A 21,985-nucleotide genomic window follows, 5' to 3' on the forward strand; every position below is an offset into this window, starting at 1 on the left:
CCCCTACTAACAATAGGGAACATGTCTTGTTGTTTACAAGGCCTCTCGAAGAGCGAGACTGTGAAAAATGCATGGTCGTGCTTAGATGGATTTTAGAAATCATCTGCTTATTAACAGTCAAACTCGGATTTCGAGAAACACTTCTAGACGTAACAAAGATGACTAGTAATCTTACTCTGTAGTTCATGAAGAGACATAGGATAAGGGTTATACACTAAATGCACACTTGTCCAGAAGGACAAGTGGGAGATTGAAAGGAATAGTGTCCTTCGAACAAGTGTATTATTCTGATAGCGGGTTCAGAATTATTAGAAAGCTAATATATTCAGTAAGGTCAAGTGATCAGAATGCCTGGGTGGAGGCCGCTTCCGATCAGTAATATTAATATAATTAATATTACAGCTTAATCTTGACTGAACCCTTCGGGTCACACCCAAGCAAAATATACGAACCAACTCGACGAATTAATTCGGAAGAAATTAATTCGTCGCCCGAGTGTTAAACATTTAGACGTCGGAATTTCGAGCTTGGAGCGTCGAAACCGAGCGTCGGAGAATCTCAAATGTCGAGCCAAAATTTAGGATTTGGCGAGACGAGAAAATGCATCAAGTAACAAGTAAAATCCTAGCCACGCAAAAGGCTAAGAATACATGCCCAATAGGAGCATGCCACGTGGCAGCACACATGGAAAAACGCCACGTGGCAGCGCCATGGTGGCGGCGCGCCACGGTGGCGACACATGTGGCTATGGCCGTGGACCCGGGTTGATGGGTCATGGACACGGGCCAAAATAAAATGGGCCAACCGAACCCAACTTGGGGCTCAAGGTTGGGTGACACATGGTTAGTTCACATTGCATGTGAAATGCCTTGGGGACCAAGTGATAAAGTGGTCCACACCTAACCATGTGACACTTGTCACTTGTTCCTTTGTTTATTTAACTAAGGGTTGAATTCACCAATCTTTCCATGTGGGATCTTTTTGTGAAAAGTCCCACATTGAAAGATGAGTGAAATTCACAAGGCATACTTCCTTATAAATAGTCATGGAATGACTTGAGAATTCTTTGCTTGAGTGGGAGTTAAAAAGAGCATTCCATAATATTGGGAAAACTCTTAAACTCATATAACACTCGGGTTTTGGTCGGACCTCGCTAACCCCCAGGTAGTAGACCTTAAAGTTGTGTTCGCCTTTTTGTGGGTGGATACCGTTGGAGGCGCGGCGTTTGACGTGCTCGTAGCTTTCAAGTAAGAGCCCCGGTTTTTACGCGAAGCTCGCTTCGAGGGTAAGATTCGTTATCTTTTCTTAGTGATTATTTATTTATGCTTTATGATTTTAATTATTGCGAGTGGTTCCTTGGATCGGGGTTTGTTTCCGCGGTGAGTCGGACTCACCAAACCCCAACAGAAAAACCCAAACTCTCTTTCAAATTCTCTACAATATTCTTTTTTATCATTGTCTCCGATACAAAAATCATATCGGGGGCCAACCTATTACTCCACCTTCGGAGTTGTCGAACTGTCGAGGGGTTGCCCAATCCCCGACAGTTCCGAACTAGAACACTCATTGAGGGAGGCGGGGTTGGTGTGACCCAACCTCCACTGCTATTTCACACTCCACGCTAGTTTCCTCGTCTTTCCATTTTTTCCAGACTTGATCAACTTCCAAGTCACTAGTGTCTCGGTCTCCAATTCCCCTCTTCGAGATAACAGATTATTAACCCTCACCTTTATCCCGGGGCTCATGGTTGCCTATTCTCCTCCACCCTCGCTTCTGCTTACCCCCTTCCCCTACAGAAGGATCGGAGATTTCAGACGACACCATTTCTGCCTGCACAGGCACTTGCACCGAATTCTCATTGGTGTCAACTTGTGACAGCATCAGGGGGGCTTCAGGGGTTCCCAAAGGCACTGCAGCATTATCAAGCTTAAGAGTTGGCTTGGATGGACTCTCCTCAGTCTCCAAATTTTGAGGCTCTAGCACTGGTTTTGTAACAAAATCAAGTCTCTTCGCAGCCTTAAACTGCTCCATCTCTTCCACCTCCTTTGCTCTCCCCTTCCTTGGAGTGGCTTTGAGGATAATACCCCACCCCAAGGATTCTTGTTTCTCTTCTTCAGTTACATTTAAACATTCCCTCTCTGAATGCCCCATTATTTCACGTGTCAGTACATGATTGACCTAAAATTAAACAAAATTAAATTTAAAAAAAAACAAAATAACAAAAAACCTAAATCCTATAACCACCACTCCCTCACCGTAAAACCCAAGGCTAAACTCCCACTACAGCCCACCGGAACCGGCCAGCCACCTCCCTAACCCAGCCCCCCCAAAAAAAAGCTCGACCGACCCTCCCAAACCCCCAAACCATCGTCTACACCGCAACAATAGCAACAACAACCACCAATTACTCTTCCCGCACTGCCAGCGGCGCCCACATCAGCCACTCCAACAATTCAACCACCACAAAGTCGACCTCTAATTGCCCAACAATTTTACCTCTAGCCAACAATTCAACCACCACAAAACTACAATTTAACCTCCAATGATCATAATTCGCCACAAATCACATCAATTTCGACCACCAGTTGCAGCAGCTGCGTGGGTTGTTGCAGTTGGTGATGTTGAGGGGTTGCGTGGGTTAGTGCGGCTGCCAGGAGTAGGTGGTTGTTGTGTGGGTGTCGTAGTTGGGATGTTGAGGGGTTGCATAGGTTGATGCGGCGGCCAGGGGTTGTGAGGTGTTGTGATGGAAGTTGGTGGTTTGTGCGGCTGCGAGGAGTATTGTTGCAATTTGTTGTTGGTGGCTGGTGGTTTGTGCGGCTGCCCTTACTACCTTAAAGTTGGTGTTGGCAGTAAGGGTTGGCCAACCGGTTGTTTTTAGTGGCTAAAAGGGGGTAGCCAATCAGTCCGACGAGGTTAGGGGGTGGGGGTTAGTGTTTCATGGTGGGAAAGGTGGCTTGGGATTTTTTTGGTTTTTTTTTTTATTTTATGTTTTTATTTTTTATTTTTTTTATTTCAGACCAATCACATGTTAACACGTGTCATGGTAACCTGTTATAACATGTCGTTGACTTTGTGTTGACCGGTTGGGACTATTGTTGGCAAACATACCCAATAGTTAGGGTTATTAGATAATAAACCTTAGTTGGGATTACTAAAAGTAAATCGACTATAGTTGGGATTATTAAAGTGTATTTTTTTTTTTAAAAAAAAAAAACTAAATGTGCATAATTTTACTAAGATGAAATTTTATTGTTGGATTAAAATATATGATCAAGATTCCTTCTCATTATAAGATCCTTCTCATTGGATCTCATATATATATGGGTTGGGATCCAATAAGAAGGATCTTAAAATGAGAAGAATGAGAAGGAATCTTGACCATACAACCACATCCAACGATTCACATTTCATGCTGCAACAAAATGCACATTTAGACAAAAAATTATGCACATTTAATTAAATAATTATGTACATTTCCCTCTATGTTGTATCTTTCTTTCTCTTCCATTAAATTTATTCAATGTCTATTTTTTTCTAAATTAAAAGTTAGACATTGAATAAGTTTAGATTTAGAGTTGAGAAAATAATTTAGATATTTGATTTGGCGAGTATGCTGATGATGACATTAGATTAGAAACCATATTTTACGGATAGAATTGACGTTGTCGGCGAATGTACTTTCCGATCACCAGAAAAAGATGTGATTACTCGCGTATGACATCGTTTGAGTTTAGGCTTGCCGAAGAGATGGGAGTTTCGATTATAGGGTGTGTTTCATATGTTGGGATGGTAAGCTTCTCGAAGAAGTCGAACACGTACTGTAAAATATTTTTGCAATGAAGTGAATGGAAATGGTGGAAGAGAAGGTGGAAATGGCAGTGGTAATGACGGTGATGATGAGGATTTTTTTTTATTGGGCGATGCAGATAAGGAGGAGAGTGAAGGAGCTTGAGGAGATGAGTGTCGGAGAAAGAAAAGGCAGAGGAGTTTGAATCAGATTTTTATTTTGCCCGTTTTATTAAAAAAATGCACATTTAATACAAAAAAATTGCATATAAAATCCTTCTCATTATAACACCCTTCTCATTTGACCCTATATATATATACAAAGAGTGTATTACTCTACCGTAGAGGAGATGGACTTAAATTTTGGATGAGTTAGAAATAAATACATTAAAATTACTTCAATTTAACACACATTATAACTCCTTTGATGATTTTTTACAGAATAGGATATGGATATAAGAGTTTTTTTCCTCTATTCATGAGCTTTTTTTTGTACCATATTGTATAAATATCAAATATTTTCTTATTTTTGTTGTTGTAATTTAATACGTAGTATCTTTTTTCTATTTGAAATCAAGATCACATTTTTTCAATCATAAAATAAAAAATAATGAAGAATTACAATCATATATCGGACACATTTGATTGCTTGATATGAAACTATTACTCAATCAACCATTAGAATACATAAGTTGCTAAAAAAGGAATTACAATAAGATCAATAGAATACTAGTATCACTAATTGTTACGTTAACAAAGAGAAAACACTATCCCTTCTCTCTAAAATAAAATAGAGTTTTTCCTCAAGCCTTCCCTGTCACCGGCGGCCAAAGCATTGCCGCTCAACTACGGTCGTCAGCGAGCATCTCTTGACGGCCTCGAGTCTAATTAATTAGGCGCGGCTTCTCCTAGCTACCCTAAACACTCTAAATTCACTGAATAAAAGTTAGGGTTATGGTTTGAATTTCGGCTTTTGGTGAATTTTTGGGTCTTATACTCGTAGCCCAATTACCGTTCGAAGCAAGGATCTGCCATTCGGTTGTAATCTACTAGATTCCAAGTGGTGTAGGTGTAAAGGCGCATCTGTCGGGTCTTTATCATTTATATGCCAGAGTGTTCTTCGTGATGACTTTTCTGGTATGTCTTGTTTGAGTTATGGAGAAGTTTTGTTTGCTCTATGTTTATCAGTTTGATCCTTAGTTTTTAGTTGTTGGGTTTTTTAAGTTTGTCTTTGTTTTAAGTTTTTATAGATAACTTTGAATAACTTAGGGGGATTTGTGTTTTGCTCATGTTGATGAAGATGATATCTCTTCTCATAAACTAGAGTTGTTAGTTGGAAAATTTGTTAGGGGCTTGAAATATGAAGGTAACACCTTCTACAAAAATAGTAATATGGGATTAGCACTGGCAAAATACTCTCTTACACTCAAGATTTTATCTTTTGTTATGGTTTTTAATGATGAAGATAAATCAGTTTTTTCAAGCCTTGTTGTGTCTCTTAATATAAACTTGGGTGCTTATTACGTCAAAGAGAAAAACTTTGACAAGATGGGTCAGTTGTGTTCTGAAGTTTTGTGTTATGATACTTCAAATGTGAAAGCTTACTTTAGAAGGGCGGTGGCAGCTTTAGAGCTCAATAAACTCGATTTAGCTTTTATGGATCTTGTACAAGCGATTAGAATTGATCCCAATAACAGATCGAGAGTTTCAACAAAAACTCAAGGAGGTGACGTCTTTATTGTGTTGGTCTCCAATTTATGCATAAAAGTGTCAACCATTTAAGCACCAATTATTACTTAATAATCATGCTCAAAATAGGCTTGTAAATGTAGTAGGTTAATTATAATAACCCAACACATAATCAATAAATAATATGCCATATAGATTCAAGGTTTAAAGATTTAAAAATTTTATTTTAAACAAAAAATCCCTCGAAAATAGCATTTCTGCGCAGAATTTGCTTCTGGATGAGTCTAAAAGGGTCAAATCTTTTCCAGAACATCGGTTCTACCCAAAAATTCACTAATCTTGGGTCGAAATCTGGGTTATGGAGCCAAAATTCTAATAAAAACGATATTAAAATAATCAAAACGAGATTCTAATCTAATTAGCAAGCACAACCAGAAATTAAAGCCATTTAAAACCTTGAAAATATTAGTTACAAAAATTAAATGAGCGTGGCTCCGATACCGCTGTTGGGTTCCGAGATGTCCGACATCCCGCGAAAGTAAAACTCATCCCCAAGACCCGCTCATAATTAAGGTAACTAATACATGCATAATTAATAATACAAATAAAAGAGAGATAAACCAATTACTCCCTCCGTTTTTTTTTATATGCATCACTTTCTATTAGGGGTGTTTTTTTTTATATATGCATCACTTCTATATTTGGTAACTTTATACTACATTTTATTATCTCTCTCTCTTCTCAAATACCCCACTCAAAATATTTTATCATTTCACTCTCTTTCATGGTCCCCACTTATATTATTAAATAAATCATTCTCTCTCACATACTATCTATTTCATGACCCACATTGTACTTTTATCAAAATAAATTAATCATCCACTTGCCCCACTTGCACAATATAATATTGAAACAAATAACTTTCCTAAAACTCCGTGTAAATGCAAGTGATGTAAATAAAAAAAAAACGGAGGGAGTATACCTTTGTAGCGTGATTCGCTCACCCGAGCTCTTACTTGACAAACACAAACAAGAATGGAAAGAGCCCCAAATGTGACTCCTCCAATGAAGTCCACCCGTTCGCCCAAACTTGGTCGGAATTACCGGCTAGGATAATTCTAACACTACTAAGCAAGAGGATCTCCTTATAAGATTTTCTCAATATCAAATGCCTTTTATAGAGCTCTTTGTCTTGCAAGGAATTTCCAAGGTATGCCTTGGGTATTTATAAAGAGTGGTTCCTTGTGAAATCCTCTCATCTTTCAATGTGGGACTTTTCTAAAAAAGATCCCACATGGAAGGAATGTTGAATTTAATTCCTAATTAAATTAACCAAGGAATCGCTAAGTAACAAGTGTCACATGTTGATTAAGTGGTTAGGTGAGGACCACTTCCCCACTTTCTCCCCAAGGCAACTCATATCCAATGTGATCTAGCCATGTAGCACCTAACCTTAAGCCCCGATATGGGTTCAATTGGGCCGCCACCCATCAACCTGCGTCCGTGACCCGTCAGCCTAGGTCCACGAGCCGCATAGTTGGGCGCAGCATGCTGTCAGCTAGCCAAGACGCTGCCAATTACGGCGCTATTAGCTAGGCGTGTGCTGCTAGCGAGGCGCATTGCCAGCCCAGCTAGCGCTGCCTATTGGTGGCAGCTAGTTGGCAGCTTGCCGTTTATTTTGGCTAACTTCCCTAGCCAACTAACCTAGCTGATTTTAACTAGCTGATAGTATAAACATGAATTGACTAACTTAGAATTTAATAGCTGATTGTATAAAATTGTTTGGTAAATAGCTGATAATTTAAAGCTAATTGATTAATTGAAATGACCAATAAGCTAATTAAGAGGTAGAAGGTCATAAAGGATTTTAAAGTAAATTAGGAATAAGCTATTTGAAAAAGATCATTTTCGGAACTTTTTATAAAAGAGCTTATTTAGCAGAATAAGCTTTATAAATAAACTTTTTACTAATCACTTTATGTTTGCTTATTTAATAGTCAATAAACTAATGTTGGTAAAATAAGCTTATTTGGCTCAAATACGCCTATTTTCAAACACACCGTAGTCTAGTTCTCATACGTTGAAATTAAGTTCAGTTTATTTCAGTTCTGTATCCAGGAATTCCGGATTGTGGGTTCGGAATCTGAAAAAAACAAAAGATGCTCAAATACTAATTAAACAATGAAATAATTAATCTAATTATCAATAATTTGCAAACAAATAAGGATTTAAGAATTAAGAGGAGTAGAGGAATAAGAGGATGGTTGAAACTAATACGTACGCCGAAAGGATAAAAACAATAATAATTGTAGATAAGTATGAAGCAAGTAAAATATGGAACTCAATATTATTTCTGAGTGCTTACTTCACCAAATACAAGAGCCATTTATATAGGTTAACAAACAACAAATAAAAAGTTTGTAAAAAACAGAAATTATAATGCCATGATAAACACACTAAATAAACTCATTAACTTCTAAGTTTATTTGACTCTCTAACTTAACAAAATGACCAACATACTACTCCTAAAATTATTGACCTAACAAAAAATAAGGGTGGCTAGTCTCGAACCCATGATCTAAAAAGAGCCTCACTACTATATTAGTCACTCCCTTACCAATGTGTCAGACTTACATACTTGGTTATTTAAGTCACAAAAATTTCTTTTATCCTTATATTTTTCCAGGAAATTAAACCTTATAATCAAAACCACTTGGCCAAGATAAGCTTCATTTGTAAAAGAATAGGAAATATGTCACAGTCATCAAACCTCTTGGCCCCACAAAGTACGGTGACGAACACATATGCCTGAGACCACTATCAGCAGTGAGGGAAAAAAAAACTCCTCGATCTCTCTCTACCCACTTTCTCACTCCTCCAACCCAATTTCCCTCATCAAATGATTTTTTCACCACACCAATGAGGAAAAAAAAAACTCCTCAATCTCTCTCTACCCACTTTCTCACTCCTCCACTATACCCCACCATAATACACATCATCTTTTTATTTTATCTTTATTTTGAAATATTGTTTATACTACATAATTAATTTTCCAATACAATTAAAATATGTAAAAATAATTTATTTTTTAATTACGTTTAAAAATATTTTAATAAAAATATGTAAAAATAATTTTTTTTGTAAGAAATAATTATAATAATAATAAGAAGAAGAAATTGAGAGAATATGTTAATTTCTCTAATTTATGAGATTTTTTTAAATTATATCAAAATATATCAAAATGCATGTCTATTTATAGAGAAAAAAATTTTATGACCGTTGGTGTATTTTTTTTTTTTAAATATTTACAAAATATAACCATTGTAAAAAAGGTACAAAAATTCTGATTGGCTGAAGCACTGACACGTGTCACCCTCCCATTGGCTGGGCTGACGCGCGTCAGTGCCAGCCATTTAATTTTTTTTTTTTTGCTTCGTGTACTGTTCATTGCTACCAGAAAAAAAAAGAAAATGTATTGCTTGTGGGCCCCACGCGTGCACTGTTCATTTAGAAAAACCCTCAACTCTTGAGGGTTTTTTTTTTCCCTCACGGTTGAGGGTTTTTTCCCTCACTGCCGTGGTGCTCGGTTTTTTTTTTTTTACACCCTTATTTTTACTCGTGAGGGTTTTTTTCCTCACTGCTGGTAGTGCTTGAGTAACAATGAAGACATGCACAACTCAACTGGATTTATGAACTGAAGCAATTGGGCCTCTATTGCAAGTGGGCCCTGGTTCAAATATGAAATAACATTTTTAATGTCTTATTTGTTCAATTTAAAAAAAAAAGGAAAAAAAAAGTATATAAATACAATTACCATACTTAAGTACATCTTTTTGGTTTATTTCTAAAATTAACAATTTTTTTTATTTTTTTAGACACCAAGTAACGTTTAATTAATATAATTAATGTAGTCATTCCATGTTGGTTAAATATTGATTGAATTAGGCCCATCATTCCATCATTAGAAATCAAAGTCCACCAATTCAAATCAAATTAACTATTTGATTACATACTAGCTGATAATTAAGCATCACAAAAGTAAACATATTAAACCTGGGTCATAAAGGTGGGCAAATCAAGGTTGCATGCTAAACTGGGCTAACACATCCAAATGCCCATACACACTAGTTACCTAATATTAAACTGTGCCAATAATACAGCTGTAAAACGAGACACTCATTCTAATTACTGGGCCTTAGCCAACAAAAGGACCCAAAAGGCCAAATTAAGGCATCTATACCAGATTGTCATTACTACCGTACTACATAGGACCCCTACAAGAGATTGGGCCAACCAAAAGAAACAACCAAGACACACAATATCCTAATACTACTTAAACTACTTCACTTTAACAAAATATTTAGGCACCCTAAACAATTCAATTTTCTGGAAACGCAATGACATAGTCGAAATTCTTGTTACGAGCTTCTGAAATTGTTTTGCCGTCTGGTAGGTTCCTATTTGATGCATCAACTTGAGGCACCTAGGGTTCTTGTGAATTTCTGCAGCCTTCATTTCAAACAAATTCTTCAGCCTTGAAGTGCGTTTGTCATAAACCCTAAGCTCATGAGGATGTGTACATGTGTTCCTATCGTTATTGCCTAACATATGATCCTATTGTTCTGCAATAAGATATATTACTATGAAATTGAATATCCTACTATGTTCATGCTAGACAATCTTCTTTATCAAATCTTCGGCTTAAAAACCTCCTTCACAATTAAATTAAAATTAAGATTAAATTAGTAATAAAAATAATTAACAAATTTATTGATTATTAATAAATGAATATATCTTACCCCATGTTGCATCAAATTTATTGTCCACTCTCATGGATAATATTTTTGTTAAGTATATTATTTGTTTTTATAATTATACATAATTTGTTAAATCATAAATTAATTTAATGTAATTTGTTAATTACTTCATTCATTATTTTTTGACATGACCTCATCCATTAATAGATATGAGTGAGTAATAAATAATAATCATGTTTCATGGTGTTAATAAAATCTTAAATTATCACTTTTTATCATACTTGTAAACAAGTTGATAAATAAAATTCATTAAATAATCTTATAATCATAATCTTCTTATTATAATTTCTACAAAAATGTCATATCGTTCTCTCACGACTAAAGAACTCTATAAATCTATTTGGTTGATAATGCATTTTCTTTTGAAAAGAGCATTTTATGATTTTTAGCTCTAAATCATATTCATATCACAACTGTAATATAATTAATTATGGAAAGTTACTATGAAAATTTATTTAAAATCTAACACGGAAGAAATTGAATCGTTTGACATATCAATTTTTTTTAATTTCGTTAAAATGTTATTTCGGTAGTAGTTGAACCCAGATTTTCATTCAAATTCGAAGATAAATTATGTTTTATATACGAGTAATTTGAACCATTTGAGATAGAAATTGTTAGTGGGAATGAAATTTTATCTATAAAGCAACTCAAACATAAATTTGAATGAAATTTTGAGTAGTATACGGTTTCTCCTCCACAAAGGAGGTCACGGTAGGCTGGACGACGATTCGGTATATCGGGTGGTGATTTGACGTGATAAAGGAATATTGTGTATTCTGAAATCAAGTTGACTTTGTAAACTTACTTCCAATGATTATAAAGTTTTGGGTAATTTTTTGAAGAATCTCTTATTGGCTCCAATATTTCAAAAGACTAGGTTAGGTCCCGTGTCATGCATAGTTATTTTTAATAATTGTTTCATATGAACACTACATTTAGTTATAAAATAAAAATTTGTTTAAAATATTATGCTTAATTTGTGAAAGAGCCTGTTAGCCAGTATATTTTCTTTAAAACTACTTTTGCCTACACATACCTCTATGTGCACCCGGGTGTATATAAAAGGTGATAATTAGTTACTACCCATTGGCAAGACATGATTTTAAAAATATGCATTTGTTAATATGCATATATTTTTGTATATATTTGATTTCACTAACAAATTGCATTGGTATCATTTATTAACCAAATGAATTTATTAAAACGTAGGACATTAAAAATTATGTTCAGAATCTTTTTTTGTTTTTTTTGCTTAAATTTAAAGTACTTAAGCTTTAATAAGGAGTTAATAAAATTATTAAATGAATAATAAAAAAAATGTTTACGGATTATTCAGGTAATAGGTAAAATATCTCATTTAAAGCGAATACTCCCTAAATTTTGCATTATCAATACTATATACTAAGTAATCACCAGGAATATTCTAGAATTACACGTGTCACGTTTACATTAAACAAATTCCCGCAAAAGCTTTTTATTTCTTTTTTATTATTTCTTAGAATATAAAAGGATAATTGATGAATATACAGCCTTATTTTTTTAAAAAAAAAATATACAGTCTAAATAATAGAACAATAACAACAAATTTAAATAATAAAATATTAAAAATATACACAATCTATAAACAAATACAAACTTATAATAATATATACTCCCTCCGTGTTTTAATAAGTGTAAGACAATTTAATTGACTCAAATAAAATAAGAGGTAAGTGGGGTAATTGAAGCATTAAAACTTATTAAAGAAAGATAGTGGGGTTAGTAGTTTATTGAAAAGTAATGGATGTAAGAGGAAAAATATAATGAAAAACTAGTAGTGGTTTGGGTGGGGACCATAAGAGGAGAGAGATATAATATTTAAATGTAGTTCTTTGTCTAAAAAAAGAAATGTAACACTTATAAAATACGGCCGGATTTGGTAAGTGTATGGAATATTTCAAACATCTCACACTTGAGCCCCACTGTGATCATGCACTTAAGCATGGTGGCGTCCAAAAGGGAGGAAGCTAGAGTAAAAGAGTCTCTTACAAGTTTTAGGAACTTGTAAACCGTTCGCAGGGTGAAGGTTACACCCCTTAACGATCCAGGAGATCGTAAACTCCAATAGGTCTGGAACCATGACTGGAAATTTGAAGATGAATGTACAAATCCAACCTAAAAGAGATTAAACTTGCCCTAAAAATAGGCCTCTACTTTATTCTTCTCATATTCATGTGTGCTTTCTGACTAACATACAATCAATAGGTTTACCCTAAACCTGTTTAATCTATGTTGGTTGAATATTAATGCACAAATAAATTTATTATTGGCGATCACTTGAATTACATCATATTAACCCTAAAAAAGATATTTAATATATTACCTTATTAAGCGTGATTACAAGTACAAATTCCCTTTAAACATGCATAAAAGGCGTGATCAAGCAATAACAATAAATATACATCAAGCAACATGATAACAATCATCATCATAATAATAACCATCATAATAATCATAATTATCATAATCATATTAAAGCATAATATTATTAGCAAAATCCTAGGCATGATACTAACAAGATTAATAACAAACCCTAGCATGTCACTAAATAATAAAGATCAAATCTTTAACTTAACATGACACTAAAATGGTATTAGGAAAGAAATAGGAAGCATTATAATAATCATACATGATATTAGAAATCTTAGTTAATCCTAAACATGATACTAGGAAGCAATAAAACATCCTAACATGATACTAGGAATCAACAAAATAATCTAAGCATGATATCTATATCAAAACATCAATAAAAACAATTAAAGTACTTACTTCGATGCCTCGTACCTCTTTCTAATAACAAAACACATACGTTAGTAACTTCAAGGAAAAGTAATAAATCAAACAATTAAACTAAATAACTGAAATAGAGATTTGGGACCAAACCCTCAGAAATATCAAACCTTTCACGTCTAGGGCGAAGGCAACTTCGAACTTGACTAGGTGTGTCTAAAACTAATGAGTGAGGAATTTTGTAAGAGGGAAGGTTTAGAAAGAGAAGAGAGAGATAGAGCTTCTAGCTTTTAGAGAGAGAGGCAATTCTGGGTGTTGATCGTAGATGTAGATTGTAGATGTCGATGATTTGAAAACAGAGAGATACGACCCCTATTTATAGAAAAAATAGCACGGGATAAAAAAAACATATTCGGAATAAAATACCTCATGTCGCAAACGACAGGAGTCAACACTAGACGACAAGCTCGTCATCAGACGACGAAGGCCAACACCAGGCGACGAAAATTAGTGCCTAGCGATGACTCTGTCGTCTCGCGCTGGTTCAAAAGTACAACGCGCTTTTACACGCGTAATTACCTTTAAAACCAGTTACAAGTAATTATGCGTCCAAACAGATTTAAAATAAGATTTGATATATTTTATTCAAAATAAAACATCTTTTAAAAATATAATTATCAATCCTAATTTATTCAGAATTAAAGAGAACCTTCTAGATATTCCTAGAAGACTAAAATCAATCCTAATTACTTTAGGAATAATAATTAATTGGTCCTCCTCTAGATCATTGGGCCACCTTTGAAATCATTTGGCCTAATTTAATTCAAGGAAAAATTGCTCCCATTAATCTGAACTTTGCCTCGTCCGCCCAAATTAATTTCAACTTTCGTTTATTATCTATCACTCCCAACTTTAGGGGGTATTAATTTTTATTGCACCCAAATGACTTGCAACCGGTAAATCAGGTAAGCATTTGTGATTTTTTTTTTTTTTTTGCACACGTGTCAACCTGTAATTGGTTGAGAAAAATAGAGAAAATAAAAAAAAAAGAAAAAAAAAAATGTAAAAAAAAAAAAAAAAACTTAAAACAAATCAGCAGCTGCCCCACCATACGAACACCACCGACGCACACCATAGCACCACCGATGGCCGAAAATGGCTGAAAATGGCCGATGTTGGGGCTGAATACCCTAATCCGGCCGATTTCGACCGTTTGTGGCCGATTTCGTGGCTATTGTCACTGATTTCGTGGCTGAACTTCGCCGATTGAGGCCGATTTTGTGGCCGATTTCGTGGCTGGGTTGTTAGGGACGGGTTTTTGAGGGTGGTTGGGTTGCTTGGGAGGGGTTTTCGAGGGGAGGAGGGGTTTTCGAGGGGGAGGAGGGGTTTTCGAGGGTGGTTGGGCTCTTGGGGAGGGGTTTTCGCGGGTGGGGGAAGGGAATGGGTGGTTGTTTCCGGCAGCGGGGAAGGGGTTTTCGCGGGTGGGCGCGAATTTCCGGCGGGGTGGGGGTGGTGATAGAGTGTTTTCCGGGAATGGGGGGTGGTGGCTGGGTTTTATAGTTTTTTTTATTTATTTTTTTTAATTATTTTTGGACCTATCACGTGTTAACACGTGTCTAAGTAACCTGCTACATCAGGTTGGATGACCTGTTGGGTGCAATAGAAATTAATACCCCCTAAAGTTGAGAGTGATAGATAATAAACGAAAGTTGGGATTAATTTGGGCGGACGAGACAAAGTTCAGATTAATGGGAGCAATTTTCCTTAATTCGATCCATAACTTCCTCATAATTCATCGGAATTGAGCTTATAATATATCATTGGAAAGCCCTTTTTGAGCCCAATCCAACTACACTATTATTGGACCCTAATCATGGACCAAACCAAATTGGACTGGCTATTTTTCATAAATAGAGTAAGAAAAGAGATAATTTTGAAAATAGAAAGAGAAATATTTTAATAAAAACATCCACATCACTAGACCTTTCACACTTTCACTTTGTTCGATAATCAAATGACGTGAAAGGTATTCATCACTGGGTTTGGTTTTGGGGAGACACATTTGGTTGTCTACAGTAAGTGTAACACTTATTAAAACAGGGTAAATATAATTTTTTTTCCTTGTGAATATCCGAGCGTTGCTCGGGCAAAGAACTAGTTTAGAAATAATCAAAAGATTGTCTTGTTTTTGGCGGATCGTTCAAAGTTTGTTTTATTTTAGACAATTTTTCCTAAGATGTTTCCTTCTTCTTTCATTTGTTTTCTCACAATTTTCTAAATAAGATTGATTCCATCTTTTGGTTTGGTTTAATTGGCTTGCATTTAAAATTAAGCATGATTTTAAAAAAAAAACAAACGAATTTTGGGTTTAATTTTAATCAAAATTTCGAATGCAAGAGTGAGTTCATACCCTAATTATCAATTATGTGTTGGATTATGATTTTTTTAATGTGGGTCATTCACTTAATAAAAAAAAATTAAGCTTAAATTTCTTGGTTTGGTGAAATACACCGTACTTGATTTGCTGTATCTCTTACCCAATTTTAGTTTACCTTGAGCTATTCGAATATGATTTGAAGGGTAATGGGATTGATAGAATATATGATTAATATTCTAAATATTATGTTATAGAAGGATATAGTTTGTATATATCATATAATCATCTTTTGAGATTTACTAACGTGATTAGGACTCATATTCAGGACCCTATATATTGGAATTAATGAAATACACTCCAATCCGAAGAGTTTCAAATTTCTGACAGGGGTTTGTTATTTTGGAGATGAAGAATGAACTGAAATTGACAATCAATTATTATTTTTTGGTTAAGGAAATTTTGTTAATTATTACCTCAAAAAGGGGTATTTGTGAACTATTACCTCTTAAAAAAAATTGTTAATTAACACACCTAAAACAGATTAATTCTAGAAAATACTGTCTTTTCACTAATCAGCCTACTTAAGCTCTTAATGATATCATTATTCGTCTAAATTTGATTTAGTAACTCTTAAACCTGAAATAATTAAATTAATAAACCCTTGTACCACTTCCCCACCACCATTGCACCACCTTTGGCGGCCCCTCTTTGGCCCCTTAAATTACCACCTCCTACAGCTCCTTTCCCACTCCCCCTGCTCGATCCCCAATCACGAAATCCATCCCTCCCGTTTCCCCACCACAATATCCACCCCCTCTTGTTCCCCACCACGATTCCCACCTCCTTCCCGCTTCCCCGACACAACTCCCACCCCATCCTCTTCCCTCACCACAAAACCCGTCCCCCTCCCATTCCCTACAACGAAACATAGCCCCATCACGTGTCTAGGAAGTTTTCGAAGGCTAGAAGAAGGGGAGGGGCGGTAATTGGGGTTGGGGAAATGGGAGGGGATGGGTTTTAAGGGTTAAGGCAAAGGGTCGGGTGAGGTGGTAATTTTTGTGGGTGTCACGGTGGGGGTGAGTTTTGTGGTGGATGACCAAGAGGGGGTGGATTTCGTGGTGCGAGAGCTGCCGAAGGTGGTAAATGGGGGCTACCGGAGGTGGTGGGTATGTGGTGTAAGGATTTGTCTAATTAATTAAGGTTTAAAATTCATTAATTACAATTTAGACGAATAATGATTTCATTAAAAGCTTAAGTACATAGTCTCATTAAGACCTCCCTTGAAAGAAAGGGTTTCCCTCCTTCGCAAGAAAAGTCGCTCTCCGTTCACCGCCTTGGACGCCTGATCTCCGGCAATATGGCCGAAGAACTTGCTTCAAAATGCTCTGCTCTTCATGTAGAGGACGATGAGGGAGACTTAGTTTACCTTGGATGCATAAAGGAACCTAAGAGAAACAATAACCTAGAATTGCTATAGGTAGGGAAATTAAACACCGAACGCTTGTATAATGTTGAGGCCTTTAAAAGAACAATGATGAAGGTTAGGAAGATGGCACACAAATTGGTGATTAAAGCAATTGGCCCTAATCTGTTTGCTTTCCAATTCTTTCATTGGTCGTGGTATTGGGAGATCCTATTGCTCGTGCTTAAGGAAATCAAGGGAGATGAACAACCAGAACAGGTTGTGCTTGACCACTCTCTGTTCAAGATTAGGGTGTGTAAACTCCCTTTTAATTGCAGATCCAATGAAAGTATTAAAGCCCTAACATCTGGACTTGGCAAATTCATAGAAATTGAAGAGGATGTCCTAGGCTTGGATGAATACAGACGTGTTCGCGCGATGATGAACATCAAGAACCCCATTCGTAGGCATCAATGGATCTGAGACAAAAGGAGGAAACGAAGTGAAAATAGAATTCAATTATGAAAGACTTCCATTCTTTTGCTTTGCTTGCGGAATCATTGGCCATTCTGAAAAATATTGCATGGCAAAGTCGGAAGAAGAGAAATTGAAAAAGGTGGGATGGGGTATGTATTTGAGGGCATCTTCAAGGAAGGGTTTGAATAAAGATATACAGAGGAACTAGCTGTAATTTCTGCTCAAAAGTGCTTGGTTTTTGTGACAAAACAGCAGGACTCCTTGGATAATTTATCTGAGAGTCAACCTCGTATTGAGAGTAGTATGCAAAGAGGAGAATTGGTGAATAAGCTGCAGCCTATGGGAGTAACAACACTCTTTAATTGCAGAGAATGTATCTGATGTGACATCCTCTGTTATTAAAGAGACAGAGCAGCAGAGATTAGAGGGGAAGAAGTCAATGGTGGTGAGGAAGGATGACTCGAGTCAGAACCTAAATCAAGCTAATAATATCTTCTTTTTTGGTGCAACAAGGTAGAAGGGTGGGAAGAAAGCTAAGGGTGGAAGAGGGTTGAAAGGAATGAGGGAAAGAAGGCAGGGGAGGCTTTGATGATGGATGTGACTAAGAGGAGATTGGGGATGGCAGGTGATCCTTTGGGGAAGGGGATAATGAAAGGAAGAAGAGGAGAAAAAACAATGACTTGCATGATTTGACGGAGGTTGGGAACACCCAACCCCGTCAGCTCCAATGAGTCTCCTACGTTGGAACTGTTTCGTTCTTGTAAAACCACATATGCGGGGATGTGACAAACGGAGACGTGGAGTGGACATTCGTGGGGATTTATGGGTGGCCAGAGTCCGAGAATAAGCAAAAAACTTGGACACTTATAAACCACCTGTGTGAAGATACAACACTTCCTATAATCTTTGGGGTGATTTCAATGAATTATTATCACACGAAGAGAAGGCAGGGGGAGTGGATAGAGAGAGAAGGGAAATTGCAAATTTCAGAGAAGTGCTTGACACTTGTGCTTTGCGGGACTTGGGGTTTGAAGGGCAATGGCAGACTTAGGAGAAAGGGAAGGATGTAAATTCGTGTGTAAGGGAAAGGTTAGACCGATTTGTTGCTTCTATGACTTGTGTGACTTATTCCCGAAGGCTCATGTGGAGCATTTATTGAGATGTAATTTGGATCACACCCCCATTGTGGTTCGAACAACTAAAAGAGCAAAGAAGAAAAAGAAAAAATGGAAGAGCTTTAAATTTGAGACATCATGGTTATTGGATGAGAATTGTAAGGCCGAAGTGAAAAATGCGTGATCTATGTCAGGAGGATTGGATGTGGTGGGGAAGCTATCATATATGGGTAATAGGTTGATGACTTGGAGCAAAGAGAAATTTGATGATCTGGGGCAGCAAATTGAGAAGGCAGAGCTAGCCTTAAGGGAGGAGCATCGAGCATCTAAAATTGATTACCCAAGTAAGCTATGACAAGTGTACTGAGTTGGAGAAAATCCTTGATGACCTACACAATAAGCATGAAGCATATTGGTATCTCAGATCTCGAGTTTTAGAGGTGTGCGACGGCGATCAAAATACAAGTTACTTTCACCATAAAGCATCACAAAGGAAGAAGAAGAATAGAATAAAGGGGATTTTGATGAAAATTAGATATGGCAGGAGGATGAAGAAAAGTTGGACGAAATTGTTAGTGTTTACTATGCGTCAATGTTTACTTCCTCTAATAATCAACATTCGAGTATGAACGAGAATCTTGAACATGTTAGTGTGAGCATTTCTGACAAAGATAATGCAGAACTTTTGAGTCATATTCAAAGGACGAAGTGTTTCAAGCTCTCCAACAAATGCACCCATGTAAGGCCCCGAGCCTGGATGGAATGTATGCGAAATTTTATCAAAGATTTTGGCACATCATTGGGGACGATATTGCTAATTATGTATGTAACATTCTTCATGGTACTTTGTCTCCAAACAGGGTAAACATGACGAACATTGCTCTTATGTAATGTATTATATAAATTGGTTTCAAAGACTATCATCATCAGACTTAAAAATATTCTGCCTAGGGTTGTTACGAAAAATCAAAGTGCTTTTGTACCAGGATGACTTATTACTGATAATTCTCTTATTACTCTTGAGATTTTTCATACGTTGAAAAGAGAAATCGAGGAAGAAAAGGAACAATACCCTTGAAGCTTGATATGAGTAAAGCGTACGATCGGGTGGAATGGGGTTTTTTGCAAAAACTTTTGTTGACTGTGGGATTTGATGGTCGTTGGGTGAATTTGATTATGGAATGTGTGTCGACTGTCTCATACTCCTTCATTGTGAATGGGAGAGTGTGTGGTGCGGTGAACCCCTCACGGGGGCTTCGTCAGGGGGACCCTTTATCCCCGTACTTGTTTATTCTGGTAGCGGATGCTTTCTCTAACATGAAACATAATAAAGCGAGGAGAAAAGAGATTCATGGAGCTAAGGCGAGTAGGAGTGGGCCTATTGTAATACCCCGTATTTTCATACGTATTTTCCTAATTAATTATTATTTTCTAAAAAGGGTATTTTAGTAATTCAACTTACTATTTAAATCTTGGAGCCAAAATGATATTTGAATTTTGGCGCCAAAAGTATTTTGAAAACTAATCATTATTTTGGATAAAATTTATTATCCATTTATCCTATTTAAAAAACCGGATTATTTATATTTCAAATATTTTAATTAAGGCAAAAGTTATATTTTATTATTATTTAATAGGTCCGAAAATCGCAATTAATTAGCTAATAATTTCGGATTTTCCTATGAAAAACTGATTTTTATTTAGTTAAATTATTTGGTGAATATTTGGTATTTATTATTTAATTATTTATTACAATAAATATTATTTACACAATTATTTTTAATTCCTTAAAACTAGCAAAATATATTCCTAAATACTAAATAGGAGGGCCAAAAATATAAGCTTAGGAAAGCTCAAAAATTTCGTCCATCCCATGAAGATTTTGGGAAAATATTTTGGTAATTTATATTTTTAATTATCTCCCTAAAATCTCCTACTTTCCATAATTCTAATTCTCCATCTTTTTTATATCCAATTATTATATTTTCTTGGCATTCATTCTTCTTAATTATTCCCCAAGCAATCTCAATTTCCTTAATATTTTTCATGACATACATACCTTCCATATTCAATTATACGCAATCCCTTCAAATATCAAAATTTTCCTTACATCTTTACTCACTTCTCCAAGTAATTTCTTAAACCCTAATTACCATAATTCTTCCTACATTTTCCTACCATAATTCATGCTCATACTAGCCTATAAATACCCCTTCATACCTCTCACATTCTTCACACCAATTCTCTTCTTTTCTTCTCCTCAATTTTACACAAATCATCCCGTTCATCTTTGAAGCCAATTTTCGGGAACTTCTGGTTAGTTTTTTGGGTAGTGACATTTCACAGAAAGTTGTTCCTCTTGAAAAATTATTGAGGTTAGGCTCAAGAATCACCCAATTCGGAGCTATATCAAAGGAGTTATAGCCTCTGAAAGTTCTGCCTATTATTTCCTACGCAAATCCAATTCTTTTCTTCTCTTTTTTTTTATTCAATTATTATTATTATTATTATTATTATTATTATTATTATTATTATTATGGGAGATTAATATGAAATTATTATGAGTAGTTTTAATTATATAAAATCAGATTTTAATAATGTTCATGTTGAATTAATTTAAGAGGTTCATGTACATATAGTTGGGAGGGTTTAATTTAATTATTTGTGATTATTTGTTAACCTTATATTGATTAAGGTTATATTTATTTGTAGGGTGTTTTTGATCAAGCTACTTGAGAGTTCTTTTGAAGTGTTGTTGGCTAAGTGAAGATCAAGGTACGTTAGGTGGCTAGATACCTTGAAAGTGATCGATTTGAATAACATGTTTGAATGATTTTATGATTGAATTGAATTATGGTTTATGAATTAAAAGTATGTTTAAAGGATTAGTTTTAATAATTAAATTGGAGTATTGATTTTTATAACATGTTTTGATTAATTAATTTATTATTCATGTTTAAAAAGGATTGATTTTGAAAGCAAGTTGGATTTATTGAAAAGGAGTTTGGATTGTTTTCATTAAAGGTTGAATTATTGGATTTAAAAGAGGATTTATTAAATCATTGATTTATTATTATGCTTTATAAGCATGTTAGTAATCCCACTATGCGGATTTGGTTTATTGATAAGGCCTTGGACTTTGCATGACCGGGTCTTTTCTTAAGAATAGCCTTGTAAAATGAGGAGAATAGCTTGGGGGTGCACACTTAGGAGAGGAATTGGTTTTACTGGTTTTATTGGTTTATTATGAGAAATTGGTTTTAATATGAGGAAATGGTTTTAAATAATTGGCATTGGTTTTATTGGTTATTGGAATATTGAGAATTGGTTTTAAACCATGAGTTTGGAATTTTTTCGGAAATTGGTTTAAAAGCAAGTTTGCAAATAAATTGAGTTTAATTATATTGCGCTTACCGTACTTAGCATATTTTAATTTGCTAACCCGTGCTTCTTATTTGTTTTGGTTTGCCCTGTTTACCGTAATGGTAAGCAGTGTTGTTTCAGGTGAAGTGAATAAAGTGATGCATTGGAGTCCCGGGATTTGGTTTTC

At 35.5% G+C, this 21,985-nt stretch overlaps 1 protein-coding gene across 1 annotated transcript; it reads left to right on the top strand.

Annotated features, from left to right (window-relative positions):
• Positions 1–3,714: 3,714 nt before the first annotated feature.
• LOC110691371 (peptidyl-prolyl cis-trans isomerase FKBP62-like) lies at positions 3,715–5,568 on the top strand. The gene is made up of 2 exons (XM_021868289.1): positions 3,715–3,789; positions 5,056–5,568. Exons 1-2 carry the CDS (start codon positions 3,715–3,717, stop codon positions 5,566–5,568), a joined length of 588 nt encoding a protein of 195 aa, XP_021723981.1.
• Positions 5,569–21,985: the final 16,417 nt, after the last annotated feature.

The sequence above is a fragment of the Chenopodium quinoa genome, unplaced genomic scaffold (assembly GCF_001683475.1).
Source record: "Chenopodium quinoa cultivar QQ74 unplaced genomic scaffold, ASM168347v1, whole genome shotgun sequence".
NCBI lineage: Eukaryota > Viridiplantae > Streptophyta > Magnoliopsida > Caryophyllales > Amaranthaceae > Chenopodium > Chenopodium quinoa.